We start from the raw sequence: 20799 nt of genomic DNA, 5'->3' as shown, positions 1-20799 counted from the left end.
AAATCAAAACAGCACATATAAGGAAGTACTCCAAAATTGACCGGGTCATATCAAAAGGACACAGGCACCAACATGAAGCAGCTTCCACTGGTCAGATCAAGAACATCTGATCTGTGACGTTGTGACAAATCATAAATGCCAACAGCATCTTTTAGGGGGTAAGAGATAGAGGGGAGGATTTCACACACAGAGGAAAAATATACAGATTATCATTAATGCCCACATTTTCCACATTCCCTACGAGAATATCATGAACCAAATATTTAGAGTTGACACTTTTAATTATTCAGTATATTAATACAAATATACGAAATAATACAGAATTAAATAACATACGAAAACCTTACTAAATATATAAATATTCAATTCAACAGTGAAAACAACTTAAGTTTTAGTTTTTAGTTCCTAGGTCACTGGATAGAGACAAGAAGGCAAAAGATACTGAAAAAGTCACCAACTTGGTCGTATGATTATTTAAGAGTTCAAAATTGTTCCACTAGTTAGAACCATATGTTTACAACAAAGGGATTTGTACACCCATACATGCTTCCTCTGCTATTGTGAGAAGTTAACTCATGAGAAAAGAAGCTGGGAGAGACAAAGCATTTGAATTAGCTGACTGCTATTCAGGAAACTTTCTAAATGCCGTATTTTCTAAATATGTCTTCATTATACTAGGCTGAATTTAGAATGACTAAAATAGGGCTGGGTCATATTATGAAACAAATGGATGGGAAATGCATGCCTTTTTAAAAATGTGAGCTGCTGAGACTAATAATATTTAGTCTGCTATAAAAACAGATAAATAAAGTTAAGGTTGCCAACATTACCTCACAATAAATTCAGTTCCGCTTCCACTGTGGTAAATATCACAGAAGTACATGAAGAATAGCAGTGAAACTGAGGGTTCTAGAAAGACCAGTTATTAGCAAAACAGTAAGCAGGTGGTGGACTAGATACCAAGTGATGAGGAAATAGACTTAACGGACCAAAGAAGAAGGGAAGAAGAGGTGGAATAGCCACAGAAAGGCAAAAGGTAGTCTCAGAAAAGTTCTTCGGTCCCTACCTTCCTGTATTCTTCTCTCTCTTTTTCATTTCTTTTCTCTTTGTTTATTCCTTTTTTTCCCCCTGGAATTACAGCCATTTTTGGAGCAGAGTGGCAAATTATTTGGTCCAAATCCTTAATTTTCTGTATGCAAACGTGGAAGCTCATTGAGATAGTGACTAACATAGAGTTGCCACCAGTCGGAGTCAAAGTCAGTCTCTGAGCGGTGGCTCCTGATTCTAAGTCCACTACCCTTTCAACAGCACAACATGGCATTGTTTTACAAAATCAAGTCCTACAACAGACCTGAGAGGTAAAATGACTTCCTCTTGGAACTCACAGAAGCATTGGGTAGCCTAGATGGCAGTAGAAAGTCTTGAAATTCTTACGCCTTTGACTCCAATTTCTTTTGCTCTTTTAGGTTCCTTGAAGAATGACCCTCTTTCTCCTGCTTGCCTCCTGAGTCAGATTCAAGTAGACCAGGGAATAACTTTCAGGGTTCTGTGTGACTCCTCTATGGCTCTGGGTAAAAGAAAGATCAAGATATTAACTTTGAACATTTATAATTTCTATTCTAATAGATTTTAAGAAGATAAATAACAGAAGGATCAATAAACACAGAATTCTCCTGTGTATATTTCATCAGCCAAGATAAGGAAGTAGACATTCCTGACCCAACATGATGTGAGGCAACTGTGACTCTCTTTAAAAGGACAAGAGTAATTCTAGGATTCTAGGAAATAATAGTTTGCTATTCCTAAGTAAGACTGTACTTGTTCAGTAATACACTTAAGACTACAAGTAAAAGAACACGTTCAAGAATTCCAAATGATCTACATGTATTTTATTTATAAGACCTTGGGCTTTGTTTCCTTTGTTTCCTCACTTACTGGAGATCGGGTTGGGAATGGTCACAAAGTAGACAGATAGAGGTCCTTTCAAGGTTATTAGCTTTCTAGCACTTAAACTTGGAGCATGTGGACCTCTCTACAAGGCATGTAAACAGTGAAGTAAAAGACCTCGGATATCATCTTGGTTCCACATCTCACTCTCCATGTAATCTGAAGTAATTCTTTACCAGAAACTGCAAAGTTCTTCATGTTTTAACTGTGCCAACATTTCCAGTATCAGTGATCTGTTCAGCCGTGAAAGACAGAACAGCTCAGGCAAGAATGCCCAGGCTTACAGGTCTGTTAGCCACCTACTTTGTGATTGGATTTTGTTATGACATTTTGATATGATGGGTGGCATTTGCACCCATTCAAGGGTGAAATTTTGTAGACAAGTAGCCTTGGAATGCAAGATTCCTCCAAGCAATTCTAACCTAGTCGGTTCAATAAAGATTGCTTCACACTTTTCTCATATAAAGCACCCTTTCTTCTGCTTGGAACTAGGAGGACACTGGGATAGAGATGAGGGTTACCACTCACCCAGCCTTCATCTGGAAAGTGTAAGTACAATTATTTAGCAAAGCAAGGATTCTCATTTTTTTGGAAACATATATCTTTTGTATTATCTTTCCAACTAATCACCAATTTCCGCAACACAAATTATTTACTGAGCACCTCTGTTATTTGATGTAGTACTAAGCTTAAAATAGGAGAAAGTCCATCCACTGCACTACAAATAACTCAATTTCATTTCTTTTTATGGCTGAGTAATATTCCATTGTATATATGTGCCACATCTTTATCCATTCATCTTTAGATGGACACTTAGGTTGCTTCCATGTCCTGGCTATTGTAAATAGAGCTGCAATGAACATTGTGGTACATGACTCTTTTTGAATTATGGTTTTCTCAGGGTATATGCCCAGTAGTGGGATTGTTGGGTCATATGGTAGTTCTATTTTTAGTTTTTTAAGGAACCTCCATACTGTTCTCCATAGTGGCTGTATCAATTTACATTCCCACCAACAGTGCAAGAGGGTTCCCTTTTCTCCACACCCTCTCCAGCATTTATTGTTTGTAGATTTTTTTGATGATGGCCATTCTGACTGGTGTGAGGTGATACCTCATTGTAGTTTTGATCTGCATTTCTCTAACGATTAGTGATGTTGAGCATCCTTTCATGTGTTTGTTGGCAATCTGTATGTGAAGTAAATCAGAAAGAGAAAAACAAATACCGTATGCTAACACATATATATGGAATCTAAAAAAAAAAAAGGTTCTGAAGAACCTAGAGGCAGGACAGGAATAAAGACGCAGACATAGAGAATGGACTCGAGGACACGGGGAGGGGGAAGGGTAAGCTGGGATGAAGTGAGAGAGTGGCATGGACATATATACACTACCAAATGTAAAATAGATAGCTAGTGGGAAGCAGCCACATAGCACAGGGAGATCAGCTTGGTGCTTTGTGACCACCTAGAGGGGTGGGATAGCGAGGGTGGGAGGGAGACGCAAGAGGGAAGAGATATGGGGATATATGTATATGTATGGCTGATTCACTTTGTTATACAGTGGAAAATAACACACCATTGTAAAGCAATTACACTCCAATAAAGATGGTAAAAAAAATTAATAGGAGAAAGTGACATGATTCCACCCAAGATATAGTGTTTACCAACATTATCATTATTAGCATTGCAAAGAACCTATTTATAAGGTTAGATTATTGTGAAGCGAACTGAAAAAAATCAAGGCAATTATATAGATAATGTGGGCTTAAAAAAACGCACTTTTACCTGAAATAGTTAGATACTTGAAGAAAAGTGAGGTTTGGAATATGCATTTCATATGATTGTCTAAATCTTCTATTGGTTTCCAAATCAGCCTTGACCCAATCAAACACAAGAAGACTGCTACTCAAAATAAAGATTTCTAAAAATTAGGTGATTATCTATGATGATCTGCCCCAAAGTGAAGTTGTTGTTTCTAAGAAGCTTGTGATCATTGGTGGGTTGGCTAATGAGAAATAAAAGATTATCCTCAACCTCAAATTTTACTTCACTGTAGTATGTGTGGAAGGGGCAACAACTGGCTTTAACAGAAAGAACTATCATGAAATGATGGAAAATTTCCCTAGGAAATTTCAATTTCTTCCCATTTTCTATTTAGTAATGAAGTACTGATTCATAAAAGAAAAAAAGAATGTTCTTTGAAAACCTATTAACCTATTATTGTATTGCTGTAGTCTCATGGGAAGTAATTGTGATGATTCCATTAGGAATGGTGCAAAGAGAAGTCACCTCTAGCTCATCACTAGTACAGATTTACAGTTGAAAAACCCAACATCACACTCTCTGGCATTATACAGAATCACAGGAAAACTGCAGGGAGCCTGACTTCTATATGAAAATAACATCTGTCATTAGAGATTACCCCTCTGTCCACAAACTATAAATTTGCTTATGTTTTTTTTTTGTTTGTTTGTTTTTGTTTTTGTTTTTGTTTTTGTTTTTGCGGTACGCGGGCCTCTCCCTGCTGTGGCCTCTCCCGTTGCTAAGCACAGGCTCCGGACGCGCAGGCTCAGCGGCCATGGCTCACGGGCCCAGCCGCTCCGCGGCATGCGGGATCTTCCCGGACCGGGGCACGAACCCGCGTCCCCTGCATCGGCAGGCGGACTCCCAACCACTGCGCCACCAGGGAAGCCCTGCTTATGTTTTTGTGAGCAACAAATTATTGATTTTAATCTAAAATAAACTTTTTTTGGTCATTTATCTAACAAAGAGTTGAACTTTACTTAACAGACTTTTCTTACTTACCAGATTTGTCTTACTATTGGGCAGTTCCAAGGAGATGACTCTTTGTCTACTCATATTCAATAAGCTCAAGAACTAATTCATCTCTACTCTTTCTCTCCCCACAAACTCTGAACACACACACACACACACTCACACTCAGTTCCCCCTCTCCACTTCTATTTCTGTTCATATCACCATTTTTTCAGGTCACCAGGTCCAGAATCTTGGTGTCATTTTTGACTGATCATGTTTCCCCACCCATCCAAAAGTTTTATGTTTCAGAAGATAATAGAAAGTAAAAGAGAGAGAGAAAGCAAAAAAACACAAAGTAAGGGTAAAGAAAGATATTCTGTAATAACCTAAATGGGAAAAGAATTGGAAAAAAAATAGATATATGTATATGTATAACTGAATCACTTTGCTTCACACCTGAAACTAACACAACATTGTAAGTCAACTATACTCCAATAAAAAATAAAAATTAAAAAAAAAGAAAGATGGAAAGCAAATGTGGTAGCACTATTCACTTTCATCACAAATTGACAATCAAAATTTGTTACTTGAAGAAATAAAAAATGTCTCTATCTTTGATGATTTTCTTCCCTTTCTCCCAGCTTTTTGTATTACTTAAGTTTTGGTCTTAACAAACCAGTATTCCCTCAGACTTGAGGGTTTGTCTCCAGCATAATTGACATTTGATTTTACTAGCTATTTAAGTATATGGAACCAAATAATCTTAAGCTGACTCACTTCACTTCAGCAACTGAATAAGGCATTGAACAAACATATTTCCCAGAAAATACAAGACTTAATGAACAAAGGACAATTATTTTGCAAATGCCCCTTTCTACTGAAATTTACCTTGGGCTTGAATAGGTTGTATTATAAGATTCTTGTCCAAGGGGATTTTTAAAATGAATTTAAACACTTCATACTTTTCTGCTTGTACTTTACAGAAGAACACAGTAATATCAGCAAGCACAGACAGAAATAAATGCAACTAACAACAGCACCTTTCAAGTCAGGAAACTATAACTGAAAGAACATTCCGGCAGAGGTCAGGAGACCAGGATTCTAATCCTAGCCCTGCTGTTAACTAACTGTGTGACCTTAGGGAAGGGAGTCAACTTCAGTTCCTAACTGGAAAAGTGAAATGTTTGGAAAAAGTGGAATCAAACGGCCTTCTGCCTTTGACATTTTGCAGAGTGCTAAGGAGTTCTATGGGTTTAGGTTTATGTGCAATAAGATTATCTGATTTGCAATCTCCTGTCCCATACAGAACAGATCCCTTTATCTACTTTTGCAAAAGGGTCATTGACACTGGTGATTTGTTGCTTTTCTTATAAAGTCACAAGAATTAATCAGGTGTTTATATAAGGCTTATGCAAAATTAAATGTTCAAAAAACTTAGAAGGTGAAAGATATTAGTCTATGAGACATAAAATAAAAAGGAAAAAAGGTAGCATTTGAGTGAGATTTTTTCTTTTTTTTTGTGGTACGCGGGCCTCTCACTGCTATGACCTCCCCCGTTGTGGAGCACAGGCTCCGGACGCACAGGCTCAGCGGCCATGGCTCACGGGCCCAGCCACTCCACGGCATGTGGGATCTTCCCAGACTGGGGCACGAACCCGTGTCCCCTGCATCGGCAGGTGGACTCTCAACCACTGCGCCACCAGGGAAGCCCTGAGTGAGATTTTTAATAGAAATGTAAAATAACACTCAAAGCCAACATTTTTTTCTTTCCTCTCTGTCAGTCATGTGAGCTGGAGAAAACTCCCATACCACCCCTTCATCTTGGGAAATTCCCATTACATACAACATAAACTGCAGCTTTGCATTAGCTTTCATAAATTATGCACTGTCTTCAGAAACTAAAGAAATTTAATTCTTCCCAGCTGGCTGACACCTCTTGTTTGATACCATCTCTTGTTTTATATTGTCTCACAGTGTTTAAGACTCAGTATCTATGAGGTACTGAATTTGCAATTAAAAAAAAAATGGAATTGAACAAATCCCTTTGAAAATCTACCCTTCCATTCATTCACTCATTCATCTTTTAATGAACATTTATTGACCACCTGGTATACATAAGGCACTGTGATAGTTGTTGTAGGGGCTGGAGAGAAATTAACAGTGTATAAGGGCAGAATGACATGATGCAGTTATTATAAGTATGGATCACCTGTATGTTTGCCTAGAGTGTCTGAGCCATAGTGAGAGTATAACATAGAAAGCACTACTCAATTAGTGATCATATCAGACAAGTTCACAGTCTCTTAAGTGGGGTAGCTGACCTGTGGAATGCTGTAAAAAGAGAAGAGATTGTCCTGGGTAGAATGAACACAGCCTGGGTGCCAAGACTTCCCTGCTTTTGCCATTAGATGATTCCATAGTGATTGAATAAATATTTTCCACATGTCCTCTCATCAATCCTTACTCTGAATTTATAAAATAATTGGCCTTTAAACCATCTTGGCAAATGAAATGCAGAAACTAATGTCCAATTGCAAGAAAATGACACTGAAATGTTTTAAAATACCATCAACATTTATGTATTCTGGAAACACCAAACCAAACACATGGTTGTCACCCCTTTACTTATATCTTCATTTTACCCCCAAATTGTCATTAAACAATCATTTTTTTCCTTCTTTGTACTTCATGGGGACTCACCTCGGTCTTGGTTCCGACGATGTTTCCAGTATAGTAGGATTGAAATTAAGACCAGAAGAATTACCAAGGAAACAATACTTAACAGTAGTGGAACTGAAAACCAAAAGCCTGTGGATATTGAAGGGAGAAAAGGAAAAACAAGTCATAAGTGGAAGCTGTAGAGGCAAAAAGCGATAAAGAGACAGTTGTGATGAGTTTTTACTAGAGCTGAGCTTTCGATGAAAATTATTCTTAAATATATATATATATACTGAAGTCTATATTCATGACCTCACATTATTTTAATAACATTTAAATAATAATAATCACTAACATGTTTTATGTAGTTACTAAGTTGTAGGAGCTTTGAATGTGTTATCTCATTTAATCCTCTAAATAGCCCAAGAGTTAGGTCTTATTATAATTATCTAACAGATTAAAAAAACAAACAACTGAGGCTCAGAGAAGTTAAGTAAGCCCAAAATCAGTGTAGTAAGTGGTAGAACAAGGCTTGCTCAGAGGTCTGTTTGCCTTCAAAGCACATATTCTTTGCCATACTGTCCATTAAAGTAATATGTTTATTGAGGAATTGTTGAAAAATACAGAGAAATATAAAGGAAAAGAATAATGAATCTCGTGATTCTAACCCCCAGGAATAACTCATCTCAATGTTTTTATTGTGTTGCTTCTAATCTATGCCTTTGTTATTAAATCTCTTTCCAATAGTCAATAGATGCAACTTAGCCTGAATGTCAGCCCCTCAGTGTCACTGTGTAATACAAAGGCAGAAGAAACACTCCCTGATTTGCGAGTCTCCAGAATCTTCTCCATACCTTTATAATGGAATTTGTCACATCATACTTTAACTGAGCACCTTCAGATTTGTCTAATTTCACTAGTTCTAGTGCTCGACATAATGCTTTAAGCATGAAAGATTTTTAGTAAATGTTCGCAGAATGAACAAACATTATACAAATGATGCATAAACATTATAAATGATATGTAAATTTTGGCACTCTTGGAAAGACATGTTCCTTTTCAGATTTTTGTTTTTCAGGGAAATTTACCCTTCACCGTGGCTGAATCTGAGGATCTCTTCATGAATGTCCAAAGCTAATACTGCAAACCTCTTGAGCAAATTTACCTAAATGTTTACTTTTTGATTAGTCTGCTTTTTCAAGGACCCCAGAAATGACTACAGGATATGTTCACTAGAGGCCACCATACCAATGAGGTCTAAACTTTTCCAGCTTTCATTGTTTACAATGCGCCCAGAAAAAAAGCAGCAATATCTTTTTATAGGAGGCTTATTGCTGAGTGCCTCATCCAGAGTTAGTGCTTCACAACTGCATAGAGAAAGAAAACTGTGGCTGTCATCACTAAAGTGTCCTGTCTCTAAAACCACCACTTTCTTTATTCTCTCTCCCATAATCTTTACCTCTTGTATTGATGAGGCCCAGAGAAAGCAGTTTAGATAGAAACGCAGGAGAGCAAAAGAGGTCCTGAACAGGAGGCAGTTTATTTTAAAATGGGGTGAGGAAAACATCTCAGATTGGCCCCCTTCCTAAAAGCCCCTTTCCCACAGCGTAGATTATGCAAAGGTTTCATCCTGGATGTGGCTGCTTCCAGGAAAACATCCTAATCCCTCCAGACTGAGCTGATGCTCCTTTTCCCCTCTCTCAATCCTCCCATGGTGTACCACAGCTGTCTTTATTTTTTTAAGTAGAGAAAGGTTTATTGCAGGGCCAAAGAAGAACAGGTGGCTCATGCTGAAAAACCCGAACTCCTACTATAGCTTTCTTATTGAAGCATTTATCATGAAGTTTTACAATTGCCCAGCTCCTTTTGCATTCCCTCCTAGACTAGAAGCTCCCTGTGTGAAGGGACTGAGTCCTCACTGTTGCGTGTCTGGCATAACAAATGCTCAGTTAGTAGCACGGAAGAATAAATCAATGGATGGATCTCAGCAAAAGCGTTCAGTATGTGGGCAACATACCACATTTGCCAAGGTAAAATCGGCTTTATTGGCTTCCTCAACTCTGTTTTTCTTTCCCTACTTATCCCATTCTCTCCCTTATCAGCTCCTTTGCTAAAGGCCAAGAGGCTCTGCAGAGCATTCACCACCTTGCAGGTGTGTGTCCACAAATGTGACCACGGTAAATCTTGCCCTCTCTCTCTTACCTTTGTTCACAGTTTCCCTGTAGTCGGTCACAGTCCCCAGGTGCAGTACCTGGCAGATCACCTCCTTCCCCACCTGACTCTTGGGGTCTTTGATCTGGAGGATGCTGATGACAGACGTTGTCCCATTGGGGTGTGAGAGAATCTCAGTACTGTTCTCAGTCTCTGACCCAGACACCTTCCAGGAGATCAGAGGGGCTGGGCGAGCATTGGCAGAGCAAGTGATATTTAGGTGGTCTTCAGATAGTTTATAGTGAAGGAACACTGTGGGCTGTACTGGGACAAAAAAAATGATCTGCCATCAGTTAAGCATGGTGTGAGTGCTACACTCTCCTCAGAGAGATGAGAAAAAGATCTTTACAGAAAGACAGTGGAGGCTAGAAAGATAAGGTAGCACATCCAATCCAAACTGCGGCCTTCTGGGTTCTTTCTGTGTCTAATTCTCTGAATTGCAGGATGGAGACTGGCCTAGTACAACCCTGTGACAAGTACGATCCTCCCTGTAGTTTGCCTCTAGGAGAATGAGCTGGATGGACAGAAGGTACCTTCTCCCCCAAACAGTGCAGAGCCTAATTATTCTTTTCTCTTCCATGGGCAATGTAAGATCTCTGCCTTCTTCTGGGTACCCCTCTCAAATAGTTTGACAATGACCACCAATCAGCACCTCCACACAAGTAGTCTACACTTCTCAGAAGCACGAGGGCAGTTTCAGAACAGAGAGCCCGTAGGGGGGCTGCTGCTTAGAGAAAGCCTTTTTCTGTTTGGACCTGGGCCAGGGAGCAAGATGCATGGAGCAGACTTGGCAAGTCCCTGCTTGAAATATCTATACAAAATGTCAATTAGAAATTCATAGTCAGTAGTCAGAAAATCACAGAATGACAGTTGTAAGGACCGTGGAGATCACCTTATGGAGTTAACAGAAAATAACTAGCTTATGAAAAAAGGACATTATTTTTAGGTCAGCTGTACCCTGTTCCCTTTCAAAAGTCCCTTGATTAATGAATTCATTTTCTTTGGAATATACAGTTTATCTCTGCTGAGCAAATGTAAACTTGCCTTTCTGTGGTTGGCTTTGGAGCCCACAAGATAATTAAAGGGCAATGCTAAATGAAAGCTTGTCTGTGCTCAGAAGTTCAAGAGGTGGGTGGGTGGCAGTAGGCTAGAGAAAATGAGCCTATAGGACGGTGGCTCTGTCCAGAGTGCCCAGATTACTAACATCAATAAGCCCTGGAGGAAGAGACATAAGGTAAAGGAAGGCGAGTATGGTTGACGTGGCCAGATTGGCAGCAGGGTTCTCTGGTGTATCAAAGAATGACTTAGATGAAAGCTATAGGTTGTGGCTGGAAAGGATCAGTGTGGAAAAGAACTACAGAATTACTCACTAGAAGATGCAGGAGAGTCTGCTTTTCGGGCAAAAAACTAATACAAAGATTATGAGTAAAGAAGGGGGAGTAGGAGAAAGAAAGATGAACAAAAAAGAAAAAGAAAAGGAAACAGACAGAAATGAGAAAAATATGACACAAGAAGGAAAAGGAAGAAAAATGGTGGAAAGAAGGAAGGAAGGAAAGGAGAGGGAGGGAGGGAAGAAAAAAGAGCAAGGGGGGAAAAAAGGAAAGGAAAGAGGAAGGAAGGATTGGAGGAGGGGAGAGAGAGAGAAAGACAGGGAGACAGAGGGAGAAAGAGGAATGAAAGAAATAGAAATCAAGGAGAAAGCCTGATGCAAGATCCTGCAGAGAGGACTCATTACAGGCAAAATAAGTGAAAGAAACTTGTATTTGGTGTTGTCTTACCTCCCTTGCATTCTTATTTATTGAGCCTCTTCTTATCCCTTGTCCAATATTCTTGGTGTGCACGAACTCTCATTTTAACATTCCTAATAACCCCGTCTAAGTTTGTCGTTTCCCTTCTAAAACTACCACCAAGCGTGCCATCCTCCAAAGTTACCCCTTATTCCTAATTCTGAATTCTTGATCTCAGCTAAGCATCAGTTAAGAAGAAAGGAATCTTATCAAACTAAGCCTCTTGGATTTTAAAAGAATGCTTATTATTCAGTTAAATCCCTAGTAGGCATCAGGAATGAAGAGCCTCTGATGCATGTCTCTTTATCAATCCTGATACAGCTAAACTGAAACAAAATGAGAGGGACCCCTATAACTGGCTCCAGCTTAGCCCAATCTGGCTTTGTCCTTAGATCCAAAAATACTAAAGCTGTTAGAGACCCTAGAGATGATCTACTTCACACTTCTGGTTCAGATAAATAAACTCTGGTACAGAGTGGACAGGACTCTTCTAGGGTCACATGACTGCTAATTGCAAAGCCAGGTCTGAACCACATTAGTGCTTATAGAGAACTTATCCTCACTATGGTCCTTAATTTACTCTTGTTGACAACAGTATTTGTCAGGGCAAAGATAACTCCAGGCAGAGATTCAACATAGTCCTTTGAACTCTCCAAATAATAGTAACCACAGTTACAGTAGACATGAAAGGCCAAGTGTCCTCTCATGAGCCTTTCTGGGGTTAGGATCCTGAAAAACTAGGCACTACCACTACATTCCAAACATTCTGCAAAATAACATTTCAAGCCACAGACAATGTATTCTCAGAGACTCTCACCAAAGAGAGTGAGGCAGGCTATTCCTGAGATCTTCCCAGAACCAAAGGTATTGAAGAGGCACTTGTAACACCCTTCATCTTCCAAGGTGGTATTCCAGAAGGTAATGGTTGAGTTCATGAGTCCCAGCTGGGTGATGTTTATCTTGTCCTTATAGGCAGGCTGGACTACAACCCCATGGTTCTGGCTAAAGGTGATCATGTTTTCTGGGCTTACAGCCTTGATTTTTTGCCATGTCACAATCAAAACTTCCTGGGGATTTTGCAGAGAGCATCTTAAAGAAGCAGGTGCGTTCAGCAACTCTCTTACATCTTGGGTCTCCACTTTCATCATGGAATCATAAAAAACATTTACATTTTAATACATACACAAATATACATTTTTTTGATTAAAAACAATGCACGTTCAAAGTCAAATTTAGAAAAGATACAGAAAAATGCTAAAAAAAGAAAACATTTACTACCTTCCTGATGTTGCTAGAGAAATATAAGTTCAAATATTTGTTCAGTCTTTAAGAGTAGCAGAGTAGAAAAATAAGAAAGCAAAATCCCAGTGACCAGAAATTACATGAAGAATCCCTGTAGGCTGGAAATTAGGTGAAGTGAGGTTGAAGATGGAAAGTGCCAAATAGGATAGAAGCATCACCAAGTGAGTTTATGCCTGGAGCAGTAACAGCTAGGAATAAGAAAGGGCCAACGGACAATGGGCAGAGTGATTAGTTTAAGTGAAGAAGGTATAGCAGCTCTGTACATTCCACACACATACCTGCAAAGGAAGGAGCAGCAGTAGTGATGTCTGCCTTCAGGAAGCAGTGGTGAGTATAGGAACGCAAGATAGAGAGATATACAGGACAGTGCTCCAGAAGGCTGATAGTACCAGAGAGATTTGACCACCAAATGACAATCTACACATTCCCCTATTTTTACTGTATGCAGTGCAGAATATAAGGTATGGCAATAATTTCTTCCCCCTCCATGCTGGCTAGTCATATTGATATGATAGATGACTCAATGGGAGATCTCAATAAAACAAATAGCCAAACATTTGAGAAAGTTAACACAATGATAGAGGAATAATAAACTCTACAAACCCAAGAACTCACCAAATGAATAAAAATATCATAAATAAATTTATTTATTATCATAAATTTATTTATTTATTATCATAAATAAATAAATTTTGATGTGAAAAAATGTGATATCTTAAGTGTGAAAAGGAACCAGCACTGTAAATAGTAGAAACTATAGATGCAGAAAATGAGAAATGTAAACTCTTAACAGACTTAGCAGAATGAATATCACTGAAGGGTAAATTAGTAAGTAGGAAGACCAGGTCATAGAATTTTTCCAGAATGTAGCACAAAGGGATAAAGATATAGAAAGGATTAAAGAAAAAATTCAAAGACTAGAACGTTTCAGCATGAGTCCAGTAAGAATTTTAAAAGGAGAGAAAGGGGAGAATAGAAGACAAAAACACTGTAAGGAACAAAAATATATTTTTCAAAATGATAAAAGGAGGAATCTAAAATAAGACATACTAATCATGAATCTTCATGCACCTAACAACATAACTCTGAAATATATAAAAACCTAATAGAACTACAAAGAAAAACCCATAAATCCATAATCATAATGAGAGAGTTTTTCATTGTTCTCTTGGAATTTTCACTTCCACATATTAAAAAAATAAGTAAGCCACATAGCACAGGGAGATCAGCTCGGTGCTTTGTGACCACCTAGAGGGGTGGGATAGGGAGGGTGGGAGGGAGGGAGACGCAAGAGGGAAGAGATATGGGAACATATGTATATGTATAACTGATTCACTTTGTTATAAAGCAGAAACTAACACACCATTGTAAAGCAATTATACTCCAATAAAGATGTTAAAAAAAGTAAGTAAAGCAATAAAATCAAATATAAGGATATAGAACATTTGAAAAACAAATTTTTATATATAACTTATTATATATGTATGTGTAGTATGTGCATATGAGCATGTATTTGTAAACTTTTACCCAAAAGAAAACATACAATCTTTTCAAACAACAAATGGAACATACCCTCAAATTGAACTTGAAATAGTGTACAAAAAAATGACCTTGAACTCTGTCCATAATGCAATAAAATGAGAAATTTACATGCTTCTTTTAACTCCTTAATTACACCAGAAATCATAACAAGAATTATAAATCACTATGAATGACAATAAGAATATCATATATTAAAATCTGTAGAAATTTACAAAGCAGTTCTCAGAGGGAAATATTTAATCCTAACTTAATTTACTGGGAAACAAGAAGAAAATGAATACACACAGATATCCAAAATTCCCACCCCACCCAAGAAATGATAAAAGGAGTGAATTAATAAAGTTGAAGGCACAAATTAATAAAATGATACACAAAATTTTGACTTAAAACACCAAATCTGTTATTTTTTTTAAGACTAATAACACAGATAAACTGTTAGAGTAATTAGAAAAAAAGAAGGCAGCATAAACAAACAAACAATATCCGTTCAACAACATCAAGCATGAAAAGACGGGCATAGCAACAAATACAAATTGGAACCCACAAGTGTTGCATAATTCCAATTTTAGTGAGGTGTACTCTTGGTAGATGTAAAAAGTTCTGGGGGGAATACCGGGTGTTAGGACTGGGGCTTCCAAAAAGTTTGTTGAGATTTTGCAGAGCAGAGATCTGAAGAAATTGCTGCTTTTAGAATAGAGAGTAGAAAAGGGATCAAAACTAGAGTTTTAACTTCTTGGGTAACTTTTCTCTCTGACTAATAATTTAGTGGAAAGCTTATAATTCTTCACTGCATATATGAAACTCCATTTAGGGTTGGTAAATCCTATGTTGTACATAGTATGAAACTTCCCTTTCCTACCCCTGTGAAGGCTGATGTAGTACAACATCACGCAGAAGGTGATAAAAGGCCAGCAGCAAAGTGAGGTGTGGTCTCCTATGGAACCGAGGAGAAGGGACTGGCACAAGTAGGAAATTCAGCAGATGAGTGGAGAGCATAGGTGTATGTTTTATATGATAGACTATGGGAACCTACGTAACTTCCATATTTCATTATTTTTAGTATTTTTCTGTGAGAGGGACACACCCAAATTTAAGGCTTATTACCAGACTACCTTCCCAAAAGGCCATATTCATTCACACTCCCTTAGGCATTCCCATATCTTTACAAACATAGGGAATTATTATTTTAAACATCATTCAATTTGATAGGTGAAAAATGATATCTTAATTTAGGAAGAATTTTTTCATGTCTGGTTTTATCTAGGAAAAGTTTCTTAATATTAAATTATTTGAAAACATTGGAAAAAATGTGGAAAGCAGAAAGAACCACTCCCAGTCCTCCAAACGAATTACACACTTAAATAATTCATGCAGACAGATGAGCTAACGCAGCACAAACAAGAGTGGCCAAATGTTTCCACTCCAAAAACTGTGTTTGCTGGATTCCACGCAGGGGAATTGAATATCTTTACCTTGTGCCCTGCAAAACATCATGGCAGCCAAGAACCAAATCAGTTGGAAGGTAGACAGATGACAGAAGAGCCTCCTCAACACCTGAAGACAGAAAGCAAAGTACAGAAGTGGGCGTTTGGATGTGGACAAAGCTAAGAAAGCTTCAATCTAATCGCTGTTTCAGGAAACGCTGCAGCTAAAGTTTTAACACCGGAAACCTTTGGTTTTGTGGAAGCAGAACCAGAGACTATAAATGGAAGAAATAACAGAGGGTGCTCAGGGTATGGGAAGGGAAAAGCAGCAGTGTGGTTCCTTCATTATGGCCATCAATAAGCAATTTGAGGCCTTGCTTCCAAAGCCACCACTGTCAAGACTGCTGGGAAAACAAACTGCCATAAGTATACTCAGAAAACATAGAGACTGCAATGCTGAAGAACATTCACTCCCCAAATAATCCACATCTGTTTATATTAAAAATGTAACTCAGGTTGTAACCACTTGGCCGAAGATGTGACTGCTGAGGTAGATTTTCCTGCAAATTTTGCACAGTTTATGTAAATTTTACCTTGTAAAAACCAGTAATGGCTTTAGTTTTTCTTCATTGCTTTATTTTCATGTGTCTGGCAGAAATCCTTGGCCTTTTTACAAATCATGGTGGTATTTAAGGGACTATTATTCTGGGGATAATTTTGCTATAAAATGAGAGAGTGGAATGGAGACAGAATATCTTTACTCTGCAGCAGCCCCATGGCTGGCTTTGGTCTACATTCGTGTGTTCACTGTAAGGGGGTATAAGCAAGGAATGTACATTTTCCCTATATTTTTTCCTATATTCTATATTTTTCTATAATTGAGGTATGTAAGAAATATAGGTTTCTCTGTATTTTTCTTTAACTTGAACTTTATTTTTATTTCATGTTGCCATTCCAACTAGAGGTAGAGACTTAATTTCAGTCAATATCACATAATCTCTGTCAGTTTAGCCCACCAACACTTCACAATTGTCCCAAACTCTGGCACTGCATCCACAGTCCTGGGAATGCCAAGCCGTGGGACAGGACCATTAACCCTTGGTTACAACCATCTATCCATGCTGGCACTATGTTCCCCTCAAGTCATCCTGATCATCGGTTTGTGCAATTAAATCTTGTGCTTACAGGATGTTCTCTCATGTTTCCCGATTCTCCAGATTCTGTGCTCCTGGATTCTTCTGTGCTGAACAAAGGAGAATTCTGCAAGGCTCTCTGACTAGACTCCCATGTGTCTGTCCATCTCTGTTTTACAGTTCCCTCGCCATGATGGGCAGGCTTGCCTCTTCCCACAGTTCCCCACAAGAAAGCAAGACACAGGTGTTTTCTGTTCTTTGATTTCAACACCTACCTGTAAGTTCTATTCACCACCCTCCTGGACTCCCTACTCCCAGGGGCCAGGCACAGAGCATCCTTTTCAGGACACAAACCGACACTAGTCAGTCCCTCTTTGCTCTCCCAGCCTAGGGTTAAAGAAGCTGCTTCCTCCATCACCTTGTATTCTTCCCATCAACTTTTTCTGGGATGAAGGCCTGTCCTTGGCCTTTCAGCATTTAGGCTTTTAAAACTCAAATGCTTAGGCTTTTGCTATTTCAAAACTTTGGCTTCTGAGTGTCCATCAACAGATGAATGGATAAAGAAGATGTGGCACGTATATACAATGGAATATTACTCAGCCATAAAAAGAAACGAAATTGAGTTATTTGTAGTGAGGTGGATGGACCTAGAGTCTGTCATACAGAGTGAAGTAAGTCAGAAAGAGAAAAACAAATACCGTATGCTAACACATATATATGGAATCTAAAAAAAAAAAAAATGGTCATGAAGAACCTAGGGGCAAGATGGGAATAAAGACACAGACCTACTAGAGAATGGACTTGAGGATATGGGGAGGGGGAAGGGTAAGCTGGGACAAAGTGAGAGAGTGGCATGGACATATATACACTACCAAACGTAAAATAGATAGCTAGTGGGAAGCAGCCACATAGCACAGGGAGATCAGCTTGGTGCTTTGTGACCACCTAGAGGGGTGGGATAGGGAGGGTGGGAGGGAGGGAGACGCAAGAGGGAAGAGATATGGGGATATATGTATATGTATAGCTGATTCACTTTGTTATAAAGCAGAAACTAACACAACATTGTAAAGCAATTACACTCCAATTAAGATGTTAAAAAAAACAAACAAAAAAACTTTGGCTTCTGAAACTAAAAAGTTTTCTTTGGCATTCGAATTCCACACCATCATGCCACATGGAAATCCAGGCTCTAGCAAAGGCTGTGATGAGGAATGAAAATAGTTTGGCTTTCCGAGTAAAAATCTGTCTTTTAGGATAAGAAAGAAAGCAGACACACACCAAAACACAAGATGTACGAACTGGGGGCCAGCAATGTTTACGAAACAGAAGCACAGTGATTGAGGCAAAGGGAATTAGAAAGAAAGCTTTGCTATTAATTATATACACATTTCCTCTGGCTGACTTGAGTTCAGGCTAGCACCCATATTAGATGTGTAAGCTAGGACAAATCATTTTACCTCTCTGAAATGCAGAAAAAAATAATAGCACCAACCTTCTCTCTGTCAAAAAGACTAAATGAGATAGTATATGTAAAGCTCCTAGAACAGTGACTGATACAAATAAGCACTAAACCAATGTTGCTGTTATCTCTTTGGGTTACTATGAGAATTAATTAAGCATTTAAAGTACTTAATACAGTGCCTAAGGTATGGTAAAAGCCAGTATATAGTAGGTAACTTAAAAAAATTCATTAATCAGATCACACAATAATGGAAATAGAGAAGTCCATTTATAACCTTTGTCAAGAGGGCCAGGGTTCAGAGGCCTGGGTCTTACCTGACAGCTGCCCATCTACTTTGCCCCTATACATACCTCTTCCCTGAAAATTTCTAGGTTCAAATCCTGATCCTGCCACATACAGTCACATGGACTTGGAAAACTTAACCTCTCTGCCTGTTTCTTTATTTGTAAAATTGGGTAATAACTCCTCCTTTGAAGGATAGTGGTGAAGATTAAGAGCACCTGGCACTCAGTAAACACTAGCTCTAAGGCCACCATTCTCCTTTATTAAGGAAAACCGTGAAATAACTGGCTGTATGATCCTGCCAATAAACTATATACAAAAAAAAAAAAAAACTACCTTCAGGCATTACTTGTATTTAGATTTTAATTTTTATTATTTTTATCAATTACCAATGTAAATGAAAATCCTCTCCTTCCTTCATTTTGTCATATACACAGATCCTGAATAAACAAAATGTCTGTCTCTCGCGGATACCCAGGGTTTTAACCCTGATTTATCCAATCCTTTATGGTTTCCCAAGGCAAAGACCCAGAGGATGCAGAAAGAGGCTGGAGCATCACAGAGGGCGCCAGCTCTCCTGGACAGCCTGAGCGTGAAATTCTGCAACCTCACCCCAGGTTTCAGGGCCAAAACGGAGCCAATACAGCACCCTCTATCCCCGCCGCCAGCGCCCGCCTCCCAGCCCAGTTCCTGTCTGAGGATGTCAAGGATCTTCGGAGAAGCGTCTCCGGAGCCTGCGCCTGGCAGCATCCTTTATCCAGCGCACTGGGACGGAGAACCGGAACGCCAGGAATGGCCTGTAAACCACCCTTTGGAAGGCAAAATCCGCTTCTCAGCAAGGTTAAGAGCTGAGGGGAAAGCGCTAGCAGAAATCCCACCTCCGAACCAGACTGGGGAAAGCCGCAGCCCGGCGCTCTCAGCCCGCCACCGCCCCAGGGCCGCCGGAGCGATGTCGCCCACCCTGCGCCCCCTTTCCCACGCCTGGCCCGGCTCACCAGCCACTCCATCCTCGCTCCTGGCCGCGCGGGGTGTTTGGCTTCAGCTGGGAAGCCCGGAGGGATCTCACACCGGACCAGACTGAGCTCCTTCAGTTCTGTGGAGCAAGGATGCGCCCCGCCAGCGTTTGGGGAGAGCTGCCTCACTCCTCCTCCGACACAAATACCCCTCCTCCCCACCCCCCGCCCCGCCCCCCAAGCAGAGGCGTGAAGGCCAGTTTTTTCCAGTTTACTTGTAGGGGATAAAATAAAATAAATAGTACTCCTCTTTTCCTATCTTCAAAACGATTCGCAGTTTTCAGAGGTGGCAACTGGGGAAACAGAAAATGTTTGAAAAAATATACACCGTTTCCATTTTCATTGTACAGACAGAAAGGAAACAGGGAGAGGTGGGAAGACATGAATTGTTTCCTGCGTTGGCGCTTGGAGGAATGGCAATCTACACTGTGCAGCTGGCGAGTGCGAAATGATTTTTGAGAAACGTTACACAGTTTCCACAATTACCACCTCGGAAAATCCAAATATTTTGAAGCTGAATTTAAACAGTAGACACTTTACAAAACAAATGTATATTTATTTTTATCCAGAACCAAATTATATATTGACGCTATCAATGCTGTAATGATCTCTCCTCTCATGATGTGACTGGGTTTTTTTCTCTATGTGTGGAGTTTTCTTTCATTTGTATTGATGATGAGGATTCTTCTCATTTTATTTTTTTATTTTTTAATTTTTTACAAGTTCCAGAGTTCTTGGCTCTTAAACAAAGAAAGACAAACAGATCAATGAAGTGTTCAATTCCTAAAGCCTTTTCTGTTTTCCTAACACCACAGAGCTTTTACCTAAGGATCCATGGGGCTGTAAATTCCAGGGCGGTAACTAAAATAATGACTGATTTTCAGAAAAACACAAACACATTGAAAGGACTAAAATATTCATGGAGTGGCAAACAGGAAACAAAAGAAAGCCAACTTATAGGCATAGTGGAATTAAGATCAAATTAAGGAAATTGAAAGAAAATTCTTAAAGCTTCAAAATGACAAGTAGAGACACCAAAAAAGAGAATCAAAGTGACTTTATTTTTTTATTTTTTTAAACAGCTGTGTTTTATTTATTTAATTAATTATTTTTATTTTTAGTTGCATTGTGTCTTCATTGCTGCACGCAGGCTTTCTCTAGTTGCCGTGAGCAGGGTCTACTCTTCGTTGTGGTGCGCGGGCTTCTCATTGCAGTGGCTTCTCTTGCGGAGCACGGGCTCTAGGCGTGTGGGCTTCAGTAGTTGTGGTGCGTGGGCTCAGTA

At 39.2% G+C, this 20799-nt stretch overlaps 1 protein-coding gene across 4 annotated transcripts; it reads right to left on the bottom strand.

Annotated features, from left to right (window-relative positions):
* Positions 1-1452: 1452 nt before the first annotated feature.
* Positions 1453-19637, bottom strand: CD200 (CD200 molecule). 4 transcript variants are annotated; one of them, XM_029215260.1, is made up of 6 exons: positions 19500-19605; positions 15676-15757; positions 12177-12497; positions 9564-9836; positions 7404-7511; positions 1453-1567 (listed from the first exon to the last, which is right to left on the bottom strand). In XM_029215260.1, exons 1-6 carry the CDS (start codon positions 19509-19511, stop codon positions 1560-1562), a joined length of 804 nt encoding a protein of 267 aa, XP_029071093.1. In that variant the 5' UTR covers positions 19512-19605; the 3' UTR covers positions 1453-1559. The 4 variants fall into 4 exon arrangements, with proteins under 4 accessions (XP_029071093.1, XP_029071092.1, XP_029071094.1 ...); XM_029215259.1 differs by lacking the exon at positions 1453-1567 and having other exon boundaries at positions 7279-7511; positions 19500-19604; XM_029215261.1 differs by lacking the exons at positions 1453-1567; positions 15676-15757 and having other exon boundaries at positions 7279-7511; positions 19500-19637.
* Between the last annotated feature and the right edge of the window lie 1162 nt (positions 19638-20799).

Source organism: Monodon monoceros, unplaced genomic scaffold (genome assembly GCF_005190385.1).
Source record: "Monodon monoceros isolate NGI ecotype Baffin Bay Population unplaced genomic scaffold, NGI_Narwhal_1 Super_Scaffold_11, whole genome shotgun sequence".
Taxonomy (NCBI): domain Eukaryota; kingdom Metazoa; phylum Chordata; class Mammalia; order Artiodactyla; family Monodontidae; genus Monodon; species Monodon monoceros.
This window is presented reverse-complemented; position numbering and strand designations above follow the sequence as displayed.